This window comes from Monodelphis domestica, chromosome 2, assembly GCF_027887165.1.
Source record: "Monodelphis domestica isolate mMonDom1 chromosome 2, mMonDom1.pri, whole genome shotgun sequence".
In the NCBI taxonomy this organism is placed as follows: Eukaryota; Metazoa; Chordata; class Mammalia; order Didelphimorphia; family Didelphidae; genus Monodelphis; species Monodelphis domestica.
Genome location: NC_077228.1, coordinates 261,305,950 through 261,328,619, shown reverse-complemented (window position 1 = coordinate 261,328,619; position 22,670 = coordinate 261,305,950). Strand labels below are relative to the sequence as shown.

Here is a 22,670-nt window from a genome sequence, read left to right as displayed (position 1 = left end):
ATGGGAACCTCCCAAGCATGTGCCAGTATTCTTTTTTGCTTCTTTCGGTGCAGAGCCAGATTGCAGTCATGCGTGAGTCCTCCACTGAGTCACCCAATTTGCTGCTGAGCCAGAAGAGCTAAGATTCAAGGTGTGAAGCTTGGCAGAAAAAGGTGGTTTCCAGCTGTCGTTACTGTTAGATGAAGCCCTTAAGGTGCAAGCATGAGGGGTGGGAAAGAGGCAACCACTGTCCAAGTGAAGCAATGATTTAGACTAGAGTCCCTGGCTGCCTGTGCATGAGTGAGTGAGTGTGTGTGTGTGTGTGTGTCTCTCTCTCTCTCTCTCTCTCTCTCTCTCTCTCTCTCTCTCTCTCTCTCTCTCTCTCTCTCTCTCTCTCTTTCCTTTAGCACTGACAGACTCTTTCTCAACTAAAACTCCTACTCACTGTTTCCTTCCCCCAAGGCCTACAAACATGCCCTGGCTTCCCCCATTCTTAAAACACTTTCACACAGTTTTGCCATCTTAAGCTTCTCTCTTTTACTACAGAGACTTATCTAGTCAGTCAATTAACATTTCTGAAGCACTTTCTAGTGCCAGGCACTATGCCAAATGCTGGAGATATAAAGACAGGTAAAGGATAGCCCTTACCCTCTAAGAGCTCATAGTCTACCAGTAAACAAGGCAATAAATAGTAAACAAGGTGTATGCAAGATAAGGTGAGATAATCAAGGTGGGGAAGGCCTACAATTAAGGGGGATAAGGAAAGGCTACCTTTAGAAGGTAGGGTTTTAGCTGGGAATAGGATGGAGCCAGGAGGCAGAAGTGAGAAGGAAGAACCTTCCAGACATGAGGATAACCAGTGAAAATGAAGCACAGACTATCTTGCAATCTGGCCCTTGACCACTTTTCTGAAACTGCTTTTTCTTAATAGGTTTCATTAATTGCTAAAACAGAGAGCCTTCATTCTTCATCTGTAGCTTTTGACATGGTAGATTATATTCTCCTGAATACTCTCTCTTCCCAGTGCACTGGATAGCAACCATAATATTGCTCAGTTTCAGCTGTTCTCTGACTTGTCTGGTCAATGCTTTTCAATTTCTTAACTAGATCCTGTTCCATGTCCTTCCCCCAAGGCTGACCTAGGTCCCCTTTTTTTCTTCTTCTTTATAGCCCCTTCATTGGTGATCTCATCTGCCTCCATGGGTTCATTTATTTTTTAGGCCAGCAGTTCTTAAAATGTGGCTAGAGACACTTTAGGGGCCATTACATCAAAACAATTTTCATAATAATACTAAGACATTTTAATTTCTAATATGGTAAATATATACATATAACTCACAACATTTCTTAGGGGGAGGAGAGTACTTTGAGTCATTTTTAAGTGTAAAGAGATACTGAAATCAAAAAGTTTGAGAACTGCTGCTCTGGGCTAATAATTTCTTTCTACCTATCTCCCTAATCTTTCTCTTAAGCAACAGTCCCACAGGATCAACTGCCTGCACGATCTTTCCTCCCATGAGTATTTCAAATTCCAACATGTTCAAAACATAATTATCTTTGCCTCTAAACGTGCCCTTGCTCCAAAATTCCCTGTTTCTCTTGGGAGCATCACTCTAACCTCCAAGACACCCAGATTTCTAACTGTAGAATCATCATGGACTCTTTCCCCTCCCCAAATCCTTTCAGTTGCCAAGATTTGGTTTTACCTCTGAGATATCTCTTACATCCTGTCTTCTTTTCTGCATTCAACCATCACTACAGTTCAGGTCCTTGCCAATTCTCATTTTGATTACTTTAATAACCTCCTAATTTGTCTCCCTACTTCCATTTTTTTCCTCTTTCAATTCATATGCACAGCTGCCAAAATATTCTTCCAAAGGCACTAATAAATACATCACAGCTTTACTCAAAATCCACCAGCTGCCTCTAATAGAAAATACAAACTCCTTGGCCTCACATTTAAAGTCCTTAATAATATGATTCCCAGGCTTATTTCATATTGTTCCCCTTTACCCACTTTACCTCCATTCTACATTCCAGGCAAAAAGGACTGCCAGCTGTTCCTCAGACTTCAAGCAAATTCCATCCCATACCTCTGAGGCTCACTTTACTTGTTTGTAAAATGAGGGGGTTGGTTGGACCAGATGGCCCTTGAGGTCTCTTCTGGTTCTAGGATCTATGATCCTATAATCCTACTAAAACCTTCCTTAATTCCCACTCCATCTTTGGTCAGTGATCTCATTCTCAAATTTCTTTGTATTTACTTTTCTAGCACCCTATCTAGCTAGGCTCCCTCCCAAGAGGAAGTTCAGGGGTACTGTGTGTGTGTCTGCTGTTACAAGGGAATCACTTTAAAAGACTGATATATATTAATTTAAGGTCGCCAAGGAATCAGCTATGTAATTCCTAAATGAAAAACTCAAGTCAGCCGTCAGCCTTTTTTTGGAGTTTAATTACAATAGGAGCAAGAAAGGAATTAGAGATATATATAGAGAGAGAAAGGGGAGAGAAGGGAATAGGGCTTAAATACCCCTTCTGTTTAGGCTGGGCCAAAAGGCCCAAGCCCTTAGATAGCTGGGGCAAAGAAAAGAGATCAGTCCCTATTACTCACGTGTCCAAAATGGAGAAACAGTCTCAGAGGCCCCCACCTTCAGCTTCCTTCAGAGCAAGCTTCCCCAGAGCCCAGGAACCACACCGCTCAAAAAAACTCAACCCCCTCCAGTCTCCAGACCCTCCTATCTTTAAGGACACCATCCAAGTTGCCTCCCCTCAGTCCTCACATCTACCAATCACTCTTCATCAATTTCCCTGTCAATGGAGGCTCTCGCTTAACCCAGGACCGCCCAGAGGTTTCTGGCTTTTGCACATGTCTGTTGAAGGTCATATTTTTCAAATGATTAAATCTTTACTCCTTTGTTACAGCCCTTTCTAAATCCTGTTAACTTGAGTATGGTAGAGATTGGAATAATTAAATTTTGATCTAGGCTGCAGCCCTTACTCAATCCTATTAGGACTGAATAGGGTGGAGATTTATTCCTAGTATCTCCATTGTATCAATTCTAAAATCAATCAAGACTCAAAGAAATTCCTGTTCTATGCTTAAGCATAGGTCAAAGTCCTTTCCATTGTTCAGCAAAGGGTTTCTGTCCTAAAGTAATCTTAAGAAGGGAAGAGAAAGAACCTCCCATGCCAATGGGGTTCCCATTCCAATAGACTGTCAGTAAGAAATTTTCCAAGTATGAAATATCCCAATGGTGAAATTTCCAACATTTATAAGTCTAAGGAATTTTGAGGTTTACACTGCCCTCCTAAAATCCCTTGATCTGTTCCCTGTGACCTTACCTTCAGTAATATGCCAGTTGCCATCATTAGCTCAATACAGGGACGATTGCTCAGATGGCATAGTAAGACAGTAGACATCCCCTTCATAACTTGAGGCATATGCTCTCACAAACCCAGAGAATATGCTCTGCCAAAGCCCCACAAGCTTCTGATTCAAAAGGGCCTCAAAGTCCTTGACTTCTGGCGGTGTCATTACCCTGCTTCATCCCTGGGCTGTTTAGCTGCTCTCTGTTCCCAGAGAAGGCCTTTCTCTGTTCCTTTAAGGAGGCAGCATCTTCCCTGGAGTGAGCAGCTCTCCTCTAGTTTCATGACCAATGTGGGGATGGGATGGACCAAAAGAAAAAAAAAACCTCTGTCCCTGCTTCCCTGCCCCTCCTGGAGGAAGAGAATTTCCCTTTTACAAGCCAGGCTTTTTCCTTGGCTACTGGATTTTACCTGGGCTGCAAAGCTAGCAAGGCATCATTTTTCCCCCTTTAATTCTACTTTCTGTCTTAGTAACAATAATTTTAAGACAGAAGGGCAAAGGGTAGGTAAACAGTTAAGTGAATTGCCCAGGGTCACAAAGCTAGGAAGTGTTTCAGGCTAGATTTGAACCCTAGTCCTCCTGACTCCAGGCCTGAGTCTCAATTTACCGAGCTACCTAACTAACTGCCTTTGCACTACATAGTTATGGAGCTGAATTGAAATGACAATGGCAAATTCCTTTGGCAAACATACAGCTCCTTGTTTCAGAGTTCATTTGATATTGAAAATTATATAGAACAAAGTAATCTCTATACATCATCAATTAATAAATCTTAGATAATCATTAATAGATGAATGGGAAACGCTTTGATAAAAAAACAGCCTTAACCTTAAGTTACATTTATTCTCCCTGAACAGTAGAACTCAACAATAGATAAATATAAGGAAGAAAACAAATTTTTCTCTGCTTTTGTAGAGCCCAATAAGCGGGTCTACAAGGAGGGGGTTGTCCTTTGTGATGGGGACCCGAGGAGAAGTAGGGAATCGAGGAACCAGGGTGAAGAATGACAGACACGGACAAGTCAGTGTTTGAATAGGGCAGGCAACCCCTATGATTTTCCCCTTGGGAGGAAAATATGAGGATCAATGGAATATGAGGTAGAGGAGAAGATTAAGGTAGAGAATGCAAGCTGACAGGGGCTGGAGCCTCGTGGAGGAAGAGGTTCAGAAAGGAGAGAGAAAGAGGGAGATAGGATTAAGGAGCAGATCTCCAGGAAGGGGGAGAGGAAGTCCCAGAGAGCTTCATGGGCTCCGCCTTCTGCTTTTATTGCTGAGTGGGCGGGGAGGTGTTTCCAAGTAGTGGCGATTACATCAGAGAGTGTAAACAATCATGATTGGGTAGAGGTAGAGGGAACACCTTTGGGCGTGTAGATTACACCCCGGAGCTTTCTCAAGAGAGTACTCCACACATGTTAATGAGTTTGTCCTAGCCAAGGGCCGCATGGCCAGTTCAAGGTTACATTCACAAGCCTCATTGGTATCACCTTATGCTTGGAGACACAGTAATCATACAGTCATTTATATTTCATAGATGTGAATATGCTTGGAATGCTACAGCTTTACCTGTATTTTGACTGCATGACCAATTATCTGGCAGGATTGAGGAGGAGTTAATGTTGCCATGGAGTTGTCTCCACTTTTCACAGCTGGGGAAGGAGCACTGCACCCAGGCAATACCTGGCACCAGACAGAAGTACAATGAGATTCAGAAATATTCCCTTTCCTAGCTGCTTTCTCTGAAAGTCATCCTCTAGTGAACCTGGAAATCATCTTGGCCAACCCCCTCATCTTTCACATAAAAAAATGAACTTTAATGAGTTTCTAAGGTCGTAGTACTAATTAGTGGCAAATTGGGACGAGAAATAGGTTTCTCAATTCCCAGTCCAAATTAGTTTCAATGGTCTCACCATAATCAATCAATTATCATGCATTTATTAAACATCCACTATGTGCCAGGCACCATACTAGATGCCAGGGATACAAAGACAAAAATCAGTCAGTCCCTACCCTCTAGGAGCTCCAGTTCTCTTCTGCTGTCAAATAATGTTCAACCCCCTTTCCTCAATATGTCTCCTCTATGGAAGAAGACTCCTTGGGCCCCTTTTGAGAGCCTTAGTCTTGATTGACATCTCAGTGTTGGTAAGTTCTTTTTAAAGTTTGACCTCTATCTCCTTCACCAGCCTGCAGCTCACTGAAACTATGCATTTCAGTTCTCATTAAGTTTCCTGTGGATTCAGCCTCTTCTCTTCCAAATTCTTGTCTCTTTCCTTTCATACTCTAATTAAATTTTCTATGTTCAAACTCACCAAAATTGCCTGCCCATTCTCCCCCACTTTCTTCTTGATCACTGATCTGGGTGTAGCCTTGTACTATTTTCCTTGGTTGGCCCTTCCTTCTGTGCTTACAACTCTCTTGTGTTAGCTTGGTTTTCTCCTTGTCTAGAAAAAGAAATAAAACAAAACATGGAAAATAAAATTGAAATTCCTTTAAAAATATTAATTAGAGATTTAACCATAATGAGTGATATGATAACTAAATCAGGGAAATGTTGAATAGTTTACCTGTCAGATCTATGGAGAAGGTTAGAATTTATGACCAAACAAGAGATAGAGAACATTATAAGATGTAAAATGAATAATTTTGATTATATTAAATTAAAAAGGTTTTGTACAAACAAAACCAACACAACCAAAATTAGAAGGGAAGCAACAAACTGGGGAAAAATTTATAACAAATTTCTCTGATAAAGGTCTCATTTAGAAATATATCAAGAACTAGGGGGCAGCTGGGCAGCTCAGTGGATTGAGAGCCAGTCCTAGAGACGGGAGGTCCTAGGTTCAAATCTGGCCTCAGACACTTCCCAGCTGTGTGACCCTGGGCAAGTCACTTGACCCCCATTGCCTAGCCCTTACCACTCTTCTGCCTTGGAGTCAAGCTCCAAGATGGAAGGTAAGGGTTTAAAAAAAAATATCAAGAACTAAGTCAAATTTATAAGAATCCAAGTCATTGGATATGAATAGGCATTTTCAAATGAAGAAATCAAAGCCTAAATTCTTCTTGATTAGAGAAATGTAAATTAAAGCAATTCTGAGGTACCACTATACACCTATTAGATTGGGCAATATGACAGTAAAGGACAATAATAAATGTTGGAGGGCATGTGGCAAAATTGGGGCACTGATGCATTGCCGGTGGAATTGTAAACTGATCCAAACATTCTGGAGGACAATTTGGAACTATGCCCAAAGGACTATAAAAGGCTGCATGCCTTTTGATCCGGCAATACCACGACTAGGTGTGTATTCCAAAGAGATAAAAAAAAATGGGAAAGGACCTGTTTGTACAAAATATTTATAGCTGCACTTTTTGTGGTGGCAAAAACTTAGAAACTGAGGGAATATCCCTCAATTGGGGAATGGCTGAACAAAATGTGATATATGATGGTGATGGAATACTATTGTGCTGTAAGGAATGATGAACAGGATGATTTCAGAAAGAGCTGAAAAAGCCTACCTGAATTGATGCAGAGTGAAATAAGCAGAATCAAGAGAACATTATATATAATAACTGCAATATTTTGGAATGACCTAAATCTTTGCTACTAAAAGCAATGCAATTATCCAGGGGAGATTTATTAATTGTTTATGTGGGTATATGATTTTTATAAGATTATGCATTTACAAAAATAAATAATATGGAAATATATTTTGGTTGATGATATATGTATAAACCAGACTGAATTGCTTGTCAACTGGGGGGGGGGGGGAGGAAGAGGAGAGGGAAATAATATGAATCTTATAACTTTGGAAAACTTATGTGGAAATTTGATATTAAAAAAGATAAACATAAAAATTATGAATAGAAAAGCACGTAGAAAAAATTTGATAGAGCACAATGCAAATCCCAGAAACAGAATCAAATGTATATAAGAGATTAATGAATAGCAAACTGGCACATATAAAAACTGAGAAAATACTTATTTTTCAAAATGGAAAACTGGATAGCAATATAGTGAAAAATGCATTTAGATTATCACCTCACACTACATACCCAAAACAAAATTCTCAAACATAGAATTAAATATAAGAAAACAAACTATAAATTAGGAAAAAAGGGGGAGGCCCTGCTATTTTTTTCCCTAGACTTGTGATTTCATCAGTGTGAGAAACTCCTAGTGTAAAAAGTCTTTCTTCTAATAAAGGAATAGCAGTTCTTCAATTCTTCAACTACTTATAGTTTTAGAGAATTAACTGGGGATTCTGAGAACTTAAGTGACTTTTCATAATTACATAGCTGTTGTACTTCTGAAACAGGACTTGAGATCCAGACCTTCCTAACTCCAAGGCAATCTTTATATTCATGACACTAAATGAATCTTTGTGCTCATATTATCCCCATTTTACAGGTGAAATAACTGACATTTAAAGGGGCTAAGTGACTACACTACTATTGAGTGACAAGGCCTACATTCAAATTCAGGCCAGTACTTTCTTCATTATGTAATAGCCACCTATAAGAAAAAGAAATAAATTTATCTCATTTGTGAAGAGCTGATAAATTGCCAACTATCAAAAAAAATCCAAACTATGAAAGGTAAATATATTTAATTATATAAACTCTTTTAAAGCTTTTAAAAGCTTGCATTTACAAAATGTAATTAAGATTAAAATTAAAAATATCAACTATCAAGATAAAACTTAAAAAATATGATGAAGAAAAATATTTAGGGAAAAGGTCAGTGTTAAAATTAGGGTCCTTAAAATTATTCCATCAGAGTTTAAAGTTTCAACATGGCTGGGCTGTTGTGAGAATCATTCTCAGACCCTTCCCATCCTAAACCACCAGGAATTCACAGCAGTTAACTCCAAATTTTTGAGAGATTCCTGGGTGCTGGAGCAGATCCAGAGCAAAGGGTAGAGAGGCAGAGCCCAAGCAGCGAACCATGGAGTCTTAAGGGCAATCTCAGCATTCCCTCAGGCTCAGACAGGCAGAGCCTTGTCCAAGCCTCCACTTGGGACTAACTCTGGGGCACTGTGCTCTGATTCAGCAAAACACTCATCTTGCTCAAGGCTCATCCACGTTCATGACTGGCTGGCTAAGCTCAGCACAGGACAGCAAAATTTCCAGAGCATTTTGGGTGACTCCCCCACAGTGGAAACAGGGATTGATCCAGGCCCATCTTAGCTCTACACTTGCAGTCAAGGCAACTCCACGCCATTCTAAACGTAGTCAAGTGGCCCAAACAAAATCCAGCCTCAACAATTCCTGCAGCTTCTGGTGGGAAGACAACACTGGAAAAACCCTTGAATCCAGCACCAAGAATAAAGATCCCAAACAGCCCCAAAGCAGGTGAAACAAGCTCTCTGGAAAGAGGGAGATCCCTGGCAGGGCTCCAGAATATCAGGAAGGAGGAGCCTCCTGATGCTCTTTGGACCCTGACCACACTGTTTATTTGTTAACCTTAACAAGCAGTAACAGGACATTAGTGAGCAAACCAAGAAAAACTGTCCAACCACTATGAGAAAATATCTTAGTATGAGAGATGCACAGGGGTAAACCCTGAAGATGACATCAACACCACAAGTCCAGGTAAAGTCTCAGAGGGAAAAAAATCAAACAAACAAACAAAAAACTGGGCCCAAGGAGGAGGAAACTGGTCAGCCCCCCCACCCACCCAAAAGCACCTGACAACATATGATAGAAAGTTTCAATTAAGACTTGAATAGCTTGCAAGAAAGTACTGATATAATCTATATCCAACAATTTCCCTTTTCAGAGAGAGGAGGGAAGGGGGAAAGAAGGGAGAGAGGGAGGGAGAAAATCTGAAATGTAAAATGTCAGAAAAACAACTGTCAAAAATATTTCTATGTGTAACTTTAAAAATTAATTTAAATTGATAAAAAAAGGAAATTAATAACCTGGAAATTAGAGTAGGCAAGACAGAAAACAATGACATAACAATACAAGAAATAGCACAATAAAACTAAAAAAGTGTGTAAAAAAAGAAAATCTGAGAAATATTAATATCAGAACTAGGCCAGAGAATAAGAATTATTAATCATCTGAAAGTTATGATTAGAAAAAATATGGATACCATATTTCAGCAAACATTATTCCAGTATTTCAATAAACCATATTTCAGTAAACAATCAATGAAAATTACCCCCAAACTCTTAGAATCAAAGGGCAAAATGAAATGATAGAATCAGCCAATCACCTTCAGAAGAAAGAAAATGAAAATTTCCAAGTAAGTTACAGACAAAATCTAAAGCTTCTAAAAGGAAAAAAAAATACTGCAAGTAACCAAAAAGAAGAAATTCAGATATTAAGGAGTTACAATTGGGACTGCATAAGACTGAGTATTTGGCAACTACCACTATAAAAGCTTGGAATATGATACTCTAAAAGTAAAGAGATAATAGTATACGACCAAGAATAACTTATAGCACAAGAATTCTTTAATGGAATAGAGGATTTCGGAGCATTCCTGATGAAGAGTCCTGAATACATACATAGACATTTGAAAAAAAATGCAGGCACTAAGAGAAACAAAGATAAACATATTTGTTTAATTGAGGAGGAATATGTGAGGATGAACTGTTTCATCTTAATAGAGGGATGAGAAACAATGTCATCTCAAAGTCCTAATATCTTTAAAAGTCATTGTTGTTCATTTGTGGCCTACTCTATGTGAACCATGGACTTTGTCCACAGGGTTTTCTTGGTCTGCCATTTCCTCCTCCAGTGTGTCCCCATTTTACAGATGAAGAACTGAGCCTAACAGACCTTATTTGACTTACCCAAGGCCACATGAGCTAGTAAGTGTCTGAGACTGAATTTGAACTCAGGTCTTTTTGATTCTAGGCCCAGAACTCTATCCACTGCACCTCATAGCAGCCCCTTAACAACCCTAATGAAAGGTTAAAATGGCAGAGGGTGGTTTTGCTTTATTTTAATGGTCTTAGGAGAATACAAAAGTTTTGGAGATGGGGAGAAAAAAGGGGGACAAACATGGGAGGATAGGAAGAAGAAGAAGGAAATCACTATTGTACAGTAGAGTCATAGATGAAAAGCATATAACCATGGAGGAAGGAGGGAATGGGCCTCCCATGAACCTCATTTTCATCTGAATCAGATGAAAGAAGATTGAATACAATTATCCATACACACAGATCTCAGTACAAAAATACATTAAACTTGAAACAGAAAAAAAAAAGAGAAAAGGAGCAAAAAGGATTGTAAAGAGGGGTACTAAGAGGGGGGCCAGACAGGCAAGGAATATTCACAACTAAAATGATCTTGAATGCTAAAGGGAGGAACAGGAAAAAAGGATTATTGGAAAGGAAGAACTGTTCTTACCACTGACCACTAATCTATTGGGAAATAGTTTTTGTTCATATACATATTTATCTGTTACTTTTTATACCAAATCATTATCACAGAAATTTGATACAATGATTTTTTTTGCCTCCATCTGACTGCTTCATTTCTTATCCTAGGTGAATTTTGCTTGTGCAGATGTAATCAAAGCTATCTAGTTTATCTTTTGTAATTACTTCCAATCCCTTATTTGGTTAAGAATTCATCATGTATCCAAAGCTGTGAAGGGCATATGAGGTGTTTCTCTTCCTATTTTTTAATAGCATAATCTTTGATATTAAGGTCACATTTGCATTTAGAATAGATGGTGGAATATGGAGAAAGGTTAGACTAAGCTTAATTCCTACCAGATTGCTATCTAGTTTTCCTAGCAGTATTTTTTAACCAAATAGGGGGTTCTTTCCTAAGTAATTTATATTTTCTACTTCATCAAACATTGCATTATTGAGTTCCACTGTTTATGACTTGATCTCTATTTTTTAACCAACATCAGCTGGTTTTCATGACTACTGCTTTATAATGTAGTTTAAGGTCTGAAAATACTGTTACTCCTCTTTTCCTACTTCTTTTCAAAAATTTCCCAGATAGTCTAGATGTTTTATTTTTCCAAATAAATTTCATAATTATTTTATAAAATTCCATAAACTTGATAATTTTATTGGTAAAATATTAAAAGTGTAAATTAACTTTGGTAGTATTGTCATTGGAAACCGTGAAAAACTGTGATAATATAAAAAATGTATCAATAAAAACTTATTTTTAAAAAGGAAAAGAAGAGTGAAAACTTGGGAATTAGGAGGGGATAAGGAAAGAATACAGAGAAAACAGTATATTTCACTGATAAGACTGTTAAATGCCAGGCAAATTCCCTTTCTTCTACTAAATTCTTTTCATCTGAGAAAAGAGTAGAAATGTAAAAGAAGACAGGATGGAGGGAAATACACAATTAATGATCATAACTGTGAATGTGAATCAAATGAACTCACCTATAAAACGGAAGAGAACAGAAGAATGGAAAAGAAAACAAAATATTAAAAAATATTGTTATACAAATACCAACAACATGGAAATGGGTTTGAATCAAGGACACATGTGATACCCAGTGGAATCCTGCATTGGCTAGGGGAGGAGCAGTGGGAGGGAAGGAGGAAAAGAAAAGGATCTTTGTTTCCAAGGAATATTGTTTGAAAATGACCAAATAAAATAATGTTTAAATTGGGAAAAAAATATTGTTTAACAAAAACACATTTGAAGCATAAAGTTCACATAAAGTTAAAATGAGAGAGTGGAGCAAAATCTATCCCCAACTAAATAAAAAAAATAAAAATTATGAAAATTGAAGAAAATACTTTAAAAAGTGATTACTGAAAGGTAGTCAGAGGTACAGATACTTTAAAAAGAACTACTAAATCAAAAAATTTAAGCAGAGACTAAAAAAACTAATACAGAAGTTAGCTAATGTGATTTTTTAAGGTAAGAAAAATCACATTGTATACATAAAAAACTGAGTAAGTAGAACTTAACAACTAAAGAGGAAATAAAATTACCTAAAACTATTTTGTCCAATTATATGCTAACAAAACCAAGAACTTGAGAAGAAATAGATGAATACTTATATTCCTATAATATATAAAATTGTAAAATTGAGATTTGAACTCTGGACTCCATTCCCCAGGAGTCCTTGCTAGCTCCCAGAATGCCCTCTAATCTCACTGAATTCTTACCTGGGACGAGAGCAAAATTTTGTTTAAAGGGTCTTCCCCATAGGCGGGGTGCTCTTTACTTCCTGTCTCTGCTGGCAAACAGATGGGTCTCATGATGTGAGTGAAATTTTGGGTGGGCCTCATGGCCCACCTGGCACATGCCTTTTCTTACTTGTATATTCTTAAATCCTTAACCTTTAATAAACCTCTAAAACCTCTAAAAAATATAATACTCCTTACAGAGAGAAACTAATTTCTACCTGCCTCAGTCTCCCCTAAATTTTAATCTTTACAAAATACACAGATTAACGAAAAAAGAAACAAAATAATAGCCCAATTGAATAACCCAACATTAGAAAAAGAATTGAACAAGTCATAAATGAACATAAATGGGGGAGGAAGGGAACATTTCAGGACCAGATGGATAGAAAAGTGAATTCTATAAAAATTTAGAAAACAATTAATTCCAATATTATATAAAATGTTTGCAACAAAAGGAAAAGAAGTCACCCTTTCAATATCTATTTATAATACTGTAAACCTTAAAATTTCACAGACTTATGAATGTTAAAAATTTTACTCCACATTGAGGAATCCTCCAATTCCCTATTTGAAATAATTTCCTACCAGATAGTGAGAACTCTACTTGAATGTAAAAACTCCTTGCTATGGGAGTATCCCTACTCCACCCCTACTTAAAACTGCTTTAGGGCAGAAAACTCCTTGCAAAACAATGAAAGTACTTGAAAACCATACTTATAAAGGAAAGGAGTTCTTTGAGCCATGCCTGTTTTTGGAATTGATACAATGGGATGCTAGGTGCCTATAAAGGTGGGGCAACTTGTAAACTACTTAGACCTAAAAGGTGAAAACTTACTCAGAGGTTTTCTCTTAATGAAATTAGTCGACACAGCAGCATTTTTTTTTCTGACTTACTAAAGAGATTAATCTACTCAGCTGTGAATTCAAAATGGGCTGTCTTTTGGAAAACATCTACAGTGATTGGTAGATGGAAGATCTTAGGGGAGGTGACATAGGAAATTTTGCCCTTAAAAATAAGAGCTCAGAGATTGAGGAGTTCATTCTGAAACATTCAGATTGAGGAGGACTGATTCTGAAACATTCAGATAGAGGAGGGAGCTGGTGAAAGCAGCTGAGATGATGCTGGCCTGGTGTCACTAGAATCTTTGCTTAGGCAGACCTTGTGGTGAGTGTTAAAAGACTGACTGACTGATCTCTCTCTCTTAAGACTCAGGTTTGGCCATGTTGGCTTAAGGCCCTTCATACTTATTTCCTTTTTCTCTCTTTCTCTCTTTTCTTTAATTCCACATTTGTTTTAATTAAAATCTCTATAAAACCCAGTTGACTTGGGTATTTGAATAATTGGGAATATTTCCCTGGCGACCACCTTATATTTGATTTAAAAACCAAGACACTGTAGTGAAACATATTTTCTGTGGTCAAATTTACTCACCCTCTCTTATATCTATCACAATTTATATCTTCCACTATTTTAACTCACTACAGTTTAAGACCTCAACCATTTAAAATCTAACAATACAAATATGGTCTTGATACCTAAACCAGAGATATAAAGCAGAAAAAGAATATAACAGATGAACATCCCTAATGAACAATGATGCAAAAATTATAAATATAGTATTAACAAATCAAAGAATTATCAAAGTTTGTAGTTGGAAAGGATCTTGAAAATCATCTAGACCAATCTGTACCTGACCAGGAATCCAACACCTATAGTGAAAGGAAACTTACTAGCTCCAATTCCCTTTTGTATAGCTCTAATTTTTTGGAGAGAAGAGGCATGGCACACAGAGGATAAGATGACTAAAACAACATATTAGAAAGATTTTATGTTATGTTCAAATCTTTCGGTTTATGCCAAGACCATAGAATTGGTTCAACATAAGATCAGAGATATTAAAAAAAACATATTAACATAAAAAAGAAAGCCACGTGGTTCAATCAATAGATGCTGAAAAGGTTTTTGACAAATATCTAGCTCCCATTTCCATGAGGGAATGCCCTTCACTTGGGGAATGGCTGAACAAATTGTGGTATATGTTGTGATAAAATACTATTGTGCTCAAAGGAATAATAAAGTGGTGGAATTCCATGGGAACTGGAACAACCTCCAGGAATTGATGCAGAGTGAAAGGAGCAGAACCAAGAGAACATTATACACAGAGACTGATACACTGTGGTACAATCAAATGTAATGGACTTCTCCATTAGTGGCAATGCAGTGATCCTGAACAACTTGGAGGGATCTATGAGAAAGAACACTATCCACATTCAGAGGAAGAACTGTGGGAGCAGAAACACTGAAGAAAAACAACTGCTTGATCACAAGGGTCAAGGGGGATATGATTGGGGATGTAGACTCTAAATGATCATCCTGGTATAAATATCAACAACATGGAAATAGGTTCTGATCAAGGACACATGTAAAACCCAGTGTAATTGCACGTCGGCTATGGGAAGGGGTGGGGGGAGAGGAGGGAGGGAAAGAATATGATTCTTGTAACCAAGGAATAATGTTCTAAATTGACTAAATAAAATTTTCAAAAAAAAAATCTAGCTCCCATTTCTACTAAAATTCTAAGAATCACAGAAATAAATAAAAATTTCCTTAATATGGTAAATAGTATTAATATATATCTAAGAACAAACATTATAGATGATGGAGAAAAGTTAAAGGGGTTGCCTGTTCATACTGACTTTCTTCTTTTTTTTTATTGCTTAAGGGAAGAGTGTTCTGTTTCTTCTCCGAAGGTAAAATATCTGATTTGGATGACTGGGTCCCAGGAACAATCCCTTCTTCTTTAGAGGCAAGGGTTATTGGGGGATAAGGTGTCTCCAGTAGCTTCCTAGAAATACAATTTTTTAGAAAATTGACAGAAAGTAGTAATCTGTGGTATCCTCCCATTTATGGAGCCAAAAGGTATATGAGTAGGGGGCAGCTGGGAAGCTCAGTGGATTGAGAGTCAGCCCTAGAGATGGGAGGTCCTAGGTTCAAATCTGGCCTCAGATACTTCCCAGCTCTGTGACCCTAGGCAAGTCTCTTAACCCCCATTGCCTAGCACTTACCACTCTTTGGCCTTGGAACCATTACACAATATTGATTCTAAAACAGAAGGTAAGGGTTAAAAAAAAAAGGTACAGGAGTTAAGGAAAATGAAACTCCCTAGGCCTCCAAAGATAATTTCATCTATCCAGCTGTCCCTGTGCTCACATTGGCTTCTTCTGTCATCTCATGCAATAAGCAACTTCTTGGAAGGAGTGTCCAACTCCCTATAGGTAAGCCCACTAGGATATACTCTGCTTCACTAGGATAAACTTAACTATTCACATCAGAAGTAGTGATAATAATGCCTGTCTCCTTTGCCCCTTGGGAACATGCAATGCATTGAACACCCGAAGTCTCTGAAAAACCAAGGTTCACAAAAGCAAAACACTGTAAATAATAAGTACCCCCTTCTCTTCAGATTCTCTACCTTGGATTAAACCATTTTTTATTTTATTCCTGAAAAAGCCTGCCCCTGACCATTTCTCAAATCAAAGAATCATCAAATTTTGGAGTTGGAAAGGATCTTGAAAGTCATCTAGGCCAATCTGTACCTGACCAGGAATTCAATACCTGTAGTGATAGGAAACTCACTAGCTCCAATCCCCTTTTGTACAGCTCTAATTCTTTGGAGAGAAGAGGCATGGCACACAGAGGATAAACCTAGAAGTCAAAAAGATTTGGTTCAAATCCTGCCTCTGACACCTACAAACAGCATGATCAAAGGTATCTTTCAATAGCCCAAGAAACTCTCTAAGATTATAAATTCCAGAAATGAGTTTCCAAACCAGGAGCTCCCCACACTAATGAAATCACAGTTCTGCACAAAATATTCACACATGGATGGATGTATATGTGTGTATAAGTTTTTCCTCATTCTAAGCCAAAATCATGCCTCTTTAGTTTTCAATCACTTTCAAGCCAACTTGTTTGAGGGAATTTTTCATACTGATTTGAAACCATCTGTTCACACATCCTAGAGTAGTACTTTATACCAATATTTACATATAGTAGAAGTCAACAATATTCTATTTTATATCCCCATGTTCATCGAGTCCCTATATATGTCACACATTTCCTTAGACTCAAAATCTAATTGAAAAGACATCATGGGGGCAGCTGGGTAGCATAGTGGATAGAGTGCCAGGCCAGGAATTGGAAGGACCAGGGTCCAAATCTGGCCTCAGACACATCCCAACTGGGTGACCTTGGGCAAGTCTCTTAACCCTAACTGCCTAGCCCATATTATTCTTCTGCCTTAGAATAGATCCTGATAGCGAGTGAGGGCTAAAAAAAAGATATCATGGAATAGACCCCCAAAAGTGGTCTAATTACATTTACTTTCTTCTTTTTATTAGATTCCCCGTCACTCTTACAAAATCAAATCAATTATGATATATAAAAACAGCCTGGGAATGAGAAAATTAAGGCAATAGGAGGGTGGGAAGCTTGATATTAATTTTAAAGTATTAGAGAGGCCATTATACATCTCCTAAGTAAAAACACAAGGAAATAAACTTAAAGCAGGGTAAATAATTTAGGTTAAACATTGAACTTGCCCAATCTTGGGAAAAAGGCTTTAAAAAGACGGACTTTACTAGGAAGAGCTTGGCTATAAAACAGTCCAGTGGTTTGGGTATAAACTAGATGATCTTTTAAGCTCCCTTCTAGAATTCTTCTGTTCTCTAACTGCCAGAGCAGGGTGCTGGAGATGCTGCAGAGCCCACAAGTCCTCAGACTCCTATTTCTTATGCCCTTGCCCCTCTCCTACCACAGGTAAGATCCAGGCACTCCTGGAGAGTCTTCTGAAGCACACACTGGAAAATCTCCTCAAACTGTTCATTGGTGAGACTTAGCTTCTGCTGGAGGAAGAGAGAGAGAGAGAGAGAGAGAGAGAGAGAGAGAGAGAGAGAGAGAGAGAGGAACCTCTGATGTTCCACCAAGGCCAGGTAGACATTCTTTCAAAGTCCGAGGAGGTAAGGAACTCAAAAGGTTCAGGGCATTAGGGGTTAGGTTAATTCATCAAAGGTTTCCTAGACCCTATCCCAGGCCTGCTAAAAAGCCAAAGTGGAAAAAGGACTTCAATATCTCCCCCACCACCTCCAAATTGTAGTAGGATGGGAGAGATTAATTATATATGAGAACTAATGTCCCAAAAGTTATGGGATAGGGAAGAAAGATCAAGAAACATGAAAGCAAAGAAAGCTAGGTTCTCTCCAGCTCTGGAGAACTCTCCACACGGAAAGAATGCCTTTCCCAGGGACAGGGGAGAAGCCAGAGGACAGGGAGAGACATGGTTTGGTTGCCACCAGATTGTCTGAGAGGTATCTTTTCTGTTTTCCTCTCAGCTCCTTTAGTGTCTTGTTCTTTGCTGGTCTTAGGGGCTAGGGCTACCTTCCCCTCCTTGTCACTTCCTGAACTCTTCTTTGTGACTTTCTCCTTTTTCTTCTCAGTCTTGTCTTTTGGCTGGCTTTGCTTGGCATTCACCCCAGGGAGCCTGATTTCTTGAGTATCTTCATTGTTGGGGGCATCTGGAGCCACATAAGAAGTCACAGTGCTGGCTTTTGGTTTAGGCCAAGCAAATGTTTTCTTCTGCTCCTTTCCATCTTCTGAAAATGAGAATTGGTCATATAATCTGGCAGTTATTTAACATGTCCCCTGGAGTTTATGTAAAAGTAATAAACACAGACATGAGGAAATAATGTTTTCCCAAAGATTACTGATTTTATCTTTGGGAGATATTTTATTTAGTTCTCTTAAATCATTGAATTCTAGTAAGAAAGTGGATGATGAATGGAAAGAGAACACAGAAGATGGCATTTTATGTAATTAGGCTGCTGTTGCTCTCTAACCTACTCAGGACTAAGAGGGACTTCTTCTTCAAAGCCTTTTCTTCCCTTCTGTATATTCTGAAAAAATAAAGTCCAAGGACAGCTAGGAAGCACAGTGGATAGAGCGACAAGCTAAAAGTTGGGAGGACTTGGGTTCAAGTATAGCCTCAGAAACTTCCTAGCTGTGTGAACGTAGGCAAGTGGATCTTAATTGCCTAGTCCTTACCGTTCTTCTGTGATATCTAGTCTAAGACAGAAGATAAGGGTTAAAAAAAAAACAAAAAAGCCAAACACTCAATGCCTGGCCATATTTCCTTGTATTTTTTTTTTCCATGAACCTTCAGCCTTTAACAGCTTGCCATTTGCTGGGGGTAATACCCTTTTAACTTTTCTCTGCCAATGGAAAACTTACCAATGCTCAGCTAAAATGTCATGTCCTTCTTAAAGATTTCAGTGAGCTTTTTAACAAAAAAACTCTCTAAGGCAAACATGCCTTGATCTCCTCCTCAAGCTATGTGAGAGCAGAAAAAATGCCATCCAGAGCCAGGCATGGAGATGGGAGGTCCTGGGTTCAAATATGACATCAGATACTTCCTAGCTATGTGACCCTAGGCAAATTTCCTAAACCCTATTGCCTAGCCCTCATTGCTCTTCTGACTTGGTGTCAACAAGACAGAAGGTAAGGGTTTAAAAAAAAAGAAAAGAAAACAGACCTGGACAAAAGCTGTATCCCAGGATCACAGATCTATAGTTGGAAGAGACCTTGGAAGGCAATCAGTTCAATTTTCTCATTTTACAGGTGAGAAAACTGAGGCAAACAGAGGTTAAGTGATTTTCCCAGGGTCACAAAGCTAGGAAGTTATTTGAAACAGGATTCCAACCCAAGTTGTTTTCCTGACTCTAGGCCCAGCATTTTAATACTACATCAACCAGCTGACTTCCCCCCTCCCCCTCCTCAGTTGCTGAAAGTGTTGTCTTTAATGGGAAAGAGCTTTTGAATGATCAGGGTCTAGGAAAAGGAGAAAAAATTATAAAGGAAAAGTATCTCCCATTTTTGACTCACCCTTGTTCTTTAAGGTCATCATCATTTAGCTTAGATGCTGGCTTCTCCCTTTGCTAAAAAAAGAAAAAGAAATTAGATGTTAATAAAAAATAGACATGGATTTTACTTTTTCTTCATAATATTATCAGGGAAGAATTTCTCACAGAAAAAAAGAGGTAGGGGTATTTCTAAAATTCCACTCCCTTAGACTTCAAGAATTCCTACTCTGCCAAAACCTAGGATCCTTAGTTCTAAGGCGATCCCAACTTTCTTCACTGATTCTGCAGAATAGAAAGATACCTCTTGAGACATTGCAGAGCATCAGTTTTCCCCATTATTCCTGTTCTCCCTATTCCTTTGAGTTAGAAAATCCTTTTTTATTGTTATTAGGTCAGATTGCTCTTCATTAATTCCTAATTAAGAGCTGGACTTAAAGTGTGGGAGACCTAAGTTTGAACATAAAACTGACAAGTTTCTACACAAACAAAATCAATGTAGTAATAATTAAAAGGGAAACTAGGGAGAAAAATTCTTCCAGGAAGTTTCTTTGATAAAGGTCTGATATTTAAATTACATTGGGAATTGATACAAATATATGTGAATAAAACTCAATCCTAATTGAAAAGATGTGAATAGGCGGTAAGTATTCAAAAAAAGAAATGTAAACTATCAACAATCATATAAAAAATCCAAATCACTAATATTAAGAAAATTGCAAAATAAAACTATTCTGAGATTCTACCTGGTCTGTGTTAAAGAACCCCCCCCCAAAAAAACCCAACTACCCAGGACACACATTTAAGTATAATTAGGCATAAGGAAGCTCAGAAGGAGATCAAACATAGGAATGTTTATATAATTACAATGACAATATTAAACTTGAAAAAAAAAATTTTAAACCAAGCTGAAGAAAAAGCAAACCTTTTTTCAGTTCTTCCCTCAGTCCTTGAATAGGTAGGATATACTGGGGGCTTCACCTCAAGTCTTTTGTCTGGAGAGCCAATGGACTACCTCCAAATCCCTCTTCTCTGCCACTGCCCAATCCTACTTTTTCTCTCCTTCATTGTGCTGGTTGCCCTGGTCTGCCAGGTCTTCTGATTCAGTTCTCTTAAGATCTGGCTCTTTCTTCTCCACTTCTAGACCTTCTATCTGGTTCTGAGATGGTTCTTCCTTTTCAGTATTACAACCAAGGATCTTTCAATAAATGGATTTAATTATTTCAAGGAGATGTGTTCCACAGTTAATTGTGATTGATTGATTTGAATCAAGAAGGATTCTTAATTAACAAAGGTAATTATTTTTAAACAGGAAGGGCCAATCAATGGGCCCCTACAGTTCTACTTAACAGGTTTTATGGTTCTCCTACAGCGTCTGATATGTATCCCTAGAGAAGGCTTTAATAAATGCTTAACAATTTAAATGATGCTATACAATAAGAAATGAACAGATTAATTTAAAAACAAACAGATCTGTAAGGAACTACATGAAATTATGAAAAGAGAACTGAGTAGAACCAAGAAAACATATACAGCTACAGAATTAATATTTGAACAAAAACTTGTTGATCTCCAGAGAAAGAACTGATAAACAGAAACATGAAAGACATAATTTATATATACATTTTTTCATCAAAACATGCCTTCTCTACATTGGTGAGGGAAGGAAAGGAGGGAGATATCTGGGAATTTTAATGTAATCAACAAACAATTTTTTAAAACTCTTACTTTTTGTCTTAAGATAATTTCTAAGACAGAAGAACAGCAAGGGCTAGGTAATTTGGGTTAAGTGACTTGCCCAGGGTCACATGGCTAGAAAGTATGTTGAGGTCATATCCACCCAGGTCTTCCTGACTCTACTCTATGCACTGCCAGTACCAAACAAAATTAATAAAATTCTCAAAAAACAAAACAATTTTAAAGAGTGAACCCTCTTTATCAAAAACAAATATACAAGCACATTCCTGGTGGCTCTAGGAATATACCACCTCCATCCCTGGGGGGACAGGCTCAAAACTTAATTCTGTTCTTATACAGCATCAGTCCCAGCGAGATCAGGGCTAAAGGGAGCAAGAGTCCTTTCCACTGAGGTCCCAAAGGCCACTTCTAAAAATGTCTCCTTTTCCTCAGGGTTTCAATACTTGCTCCAGCTACAAAATCCAGCCTGGATTCTGGCTCCTTCACTCTCCCAGCCTTTAAAACTCTAAAGACTCTACTTCCTTCTCCAAGAAGAGAGGAGAACTAAAAGAAGGGTCAAGCTCCGGAATTCTAGCCTCTCTGGCCCCTACACTTGGCCCCAAGGCCCCACCCTAGGTCCACAAGGCTACTCACCCGCAACCGAGGGGGGGGGGGGGGGGAGAGAAGAAGGTATCAGGCCAATGAAGTAAGGGGTGGCAGCGAGGAGGAGCCGATGCTGCTCTGGAACCAATCAGAGAGCTCCACCCTACTCTTGTGCTTAGTTACCCGCTGTCTCTGCAGACATTTACCTTAAACAAGGTCGGGGCTCTCCTAAGGGGAAGTGCTCTCCTCAGTGCTCTCTGCCCTCCCAGTGGAGAGGTCACCATAGCGAGGGTAAGTCCCTGGGGTTTGGGCAGACGCCCTCGCACCTGATTAGCGTGCATCTCCCCCAGAAGACAGCCCGCTCATTGAAGAGCGCTTAGGGGAATGGCTGGGAATTGTAATGTGACCACAAACAAATAAATTTTGGGGGGGAAGGGTTAATATTGTTTCTGAGACAGAAGAGCAGCCAGGGCTAGGCAGTTAGAGTTATGTGACTTGGGCAGGGTCACCCGGCTGGGAAGTGTCTGTCCAAGATGGCTAAAACCTCAACTCCCCTCCTCCGTGCTCCCCCCGCCCAATAAAAATCTGAAAATAGGACCAAACTGAGGAAGAACTAGAATCTCCAATGAGATCCCACGGCCTGCAGACACCTCAGAACCTCAAGCAAAAGGGGGCTGCTGGAAGAGCAAGTGGCAACACGAGTACCCAATGTCAAAGACAGCGCCTCCCCTCTCCTACCTGTGCTCTAGTACAGCTCCACTTTGGGAGGTGGAAATCAGCCGCGGAATCCAGGTGCCCTGGCCTGCCAGGAACTAGCAAGGCCTACCATTCCACCCACAGAGTGATTTTGGCTAAAGCAGCTAAGGTGGCATTGGGGAGAGAGCCTGTAGTCAAGACCTGAGTTCAAAATTAAACTCCAGACACTGGTGGTATAACCCTGGACGAGTAATTTCCTGCACTGTGCCCCCTTTTTTCCATTGATAAAATGAGGATGATATACCTGCTTCA

At 38.8% G+C, this 22,670-nt stretch overlaps 1 protein-coding gene across 5 annotated transcripts in view; it reads right to left on the bottom strand.

Annotated features, from left to right (window-relative positions):
* The window catches only part of ZCWPW1 (zinc finger CW-type and PWWP domain containing 1), a 31,749-nt gene extending 10,015 nt beyond the window's left edge, over positions 1 to 21,734 (bottom strand). For 2 of the 5 annotated variants that reach the window (XM_056817770.1, XM_056817771.1), the window contains exons 1-6: positions 20,308 to 21,732; positions 19,408 to 19,460; positions 17,908 to 18,122; positions 17,285 to 17,372; positions 5,652 to 5,783; positions 4,909 to 5,022 (exon numbers count right to left, since the gene is read on the bottom strand). In XM_056817770.1, the coding sequence (XP_056673748.1) occupies positions 4,909 to 5,022; positions 5,652 to 5,783; positions 17,285 to 17,372; positions 17,908 to 18,122; positions 19,408 to 19,432 (574 nt within the window). In that variant the 5' untranslated portion in view covers positions 19,433 to 19,460; positions 20,308 to 21,732. Of the gene's footprint in view, positions 1 to 4,908; positions 5,023 to 5,651; positions 5,784 to 15,167; positions 18,123 to 19,407; positions 19,461 to 20,307 lie in introns of those variants that run through there. The other 3 variants (XM_056817772.1, XM_056817774.1, XM_056817773.1) reach the window with 3 other exon arrangements.
* Positions 21,735 to 22,670: the final 936 nt, after the last annotated feature.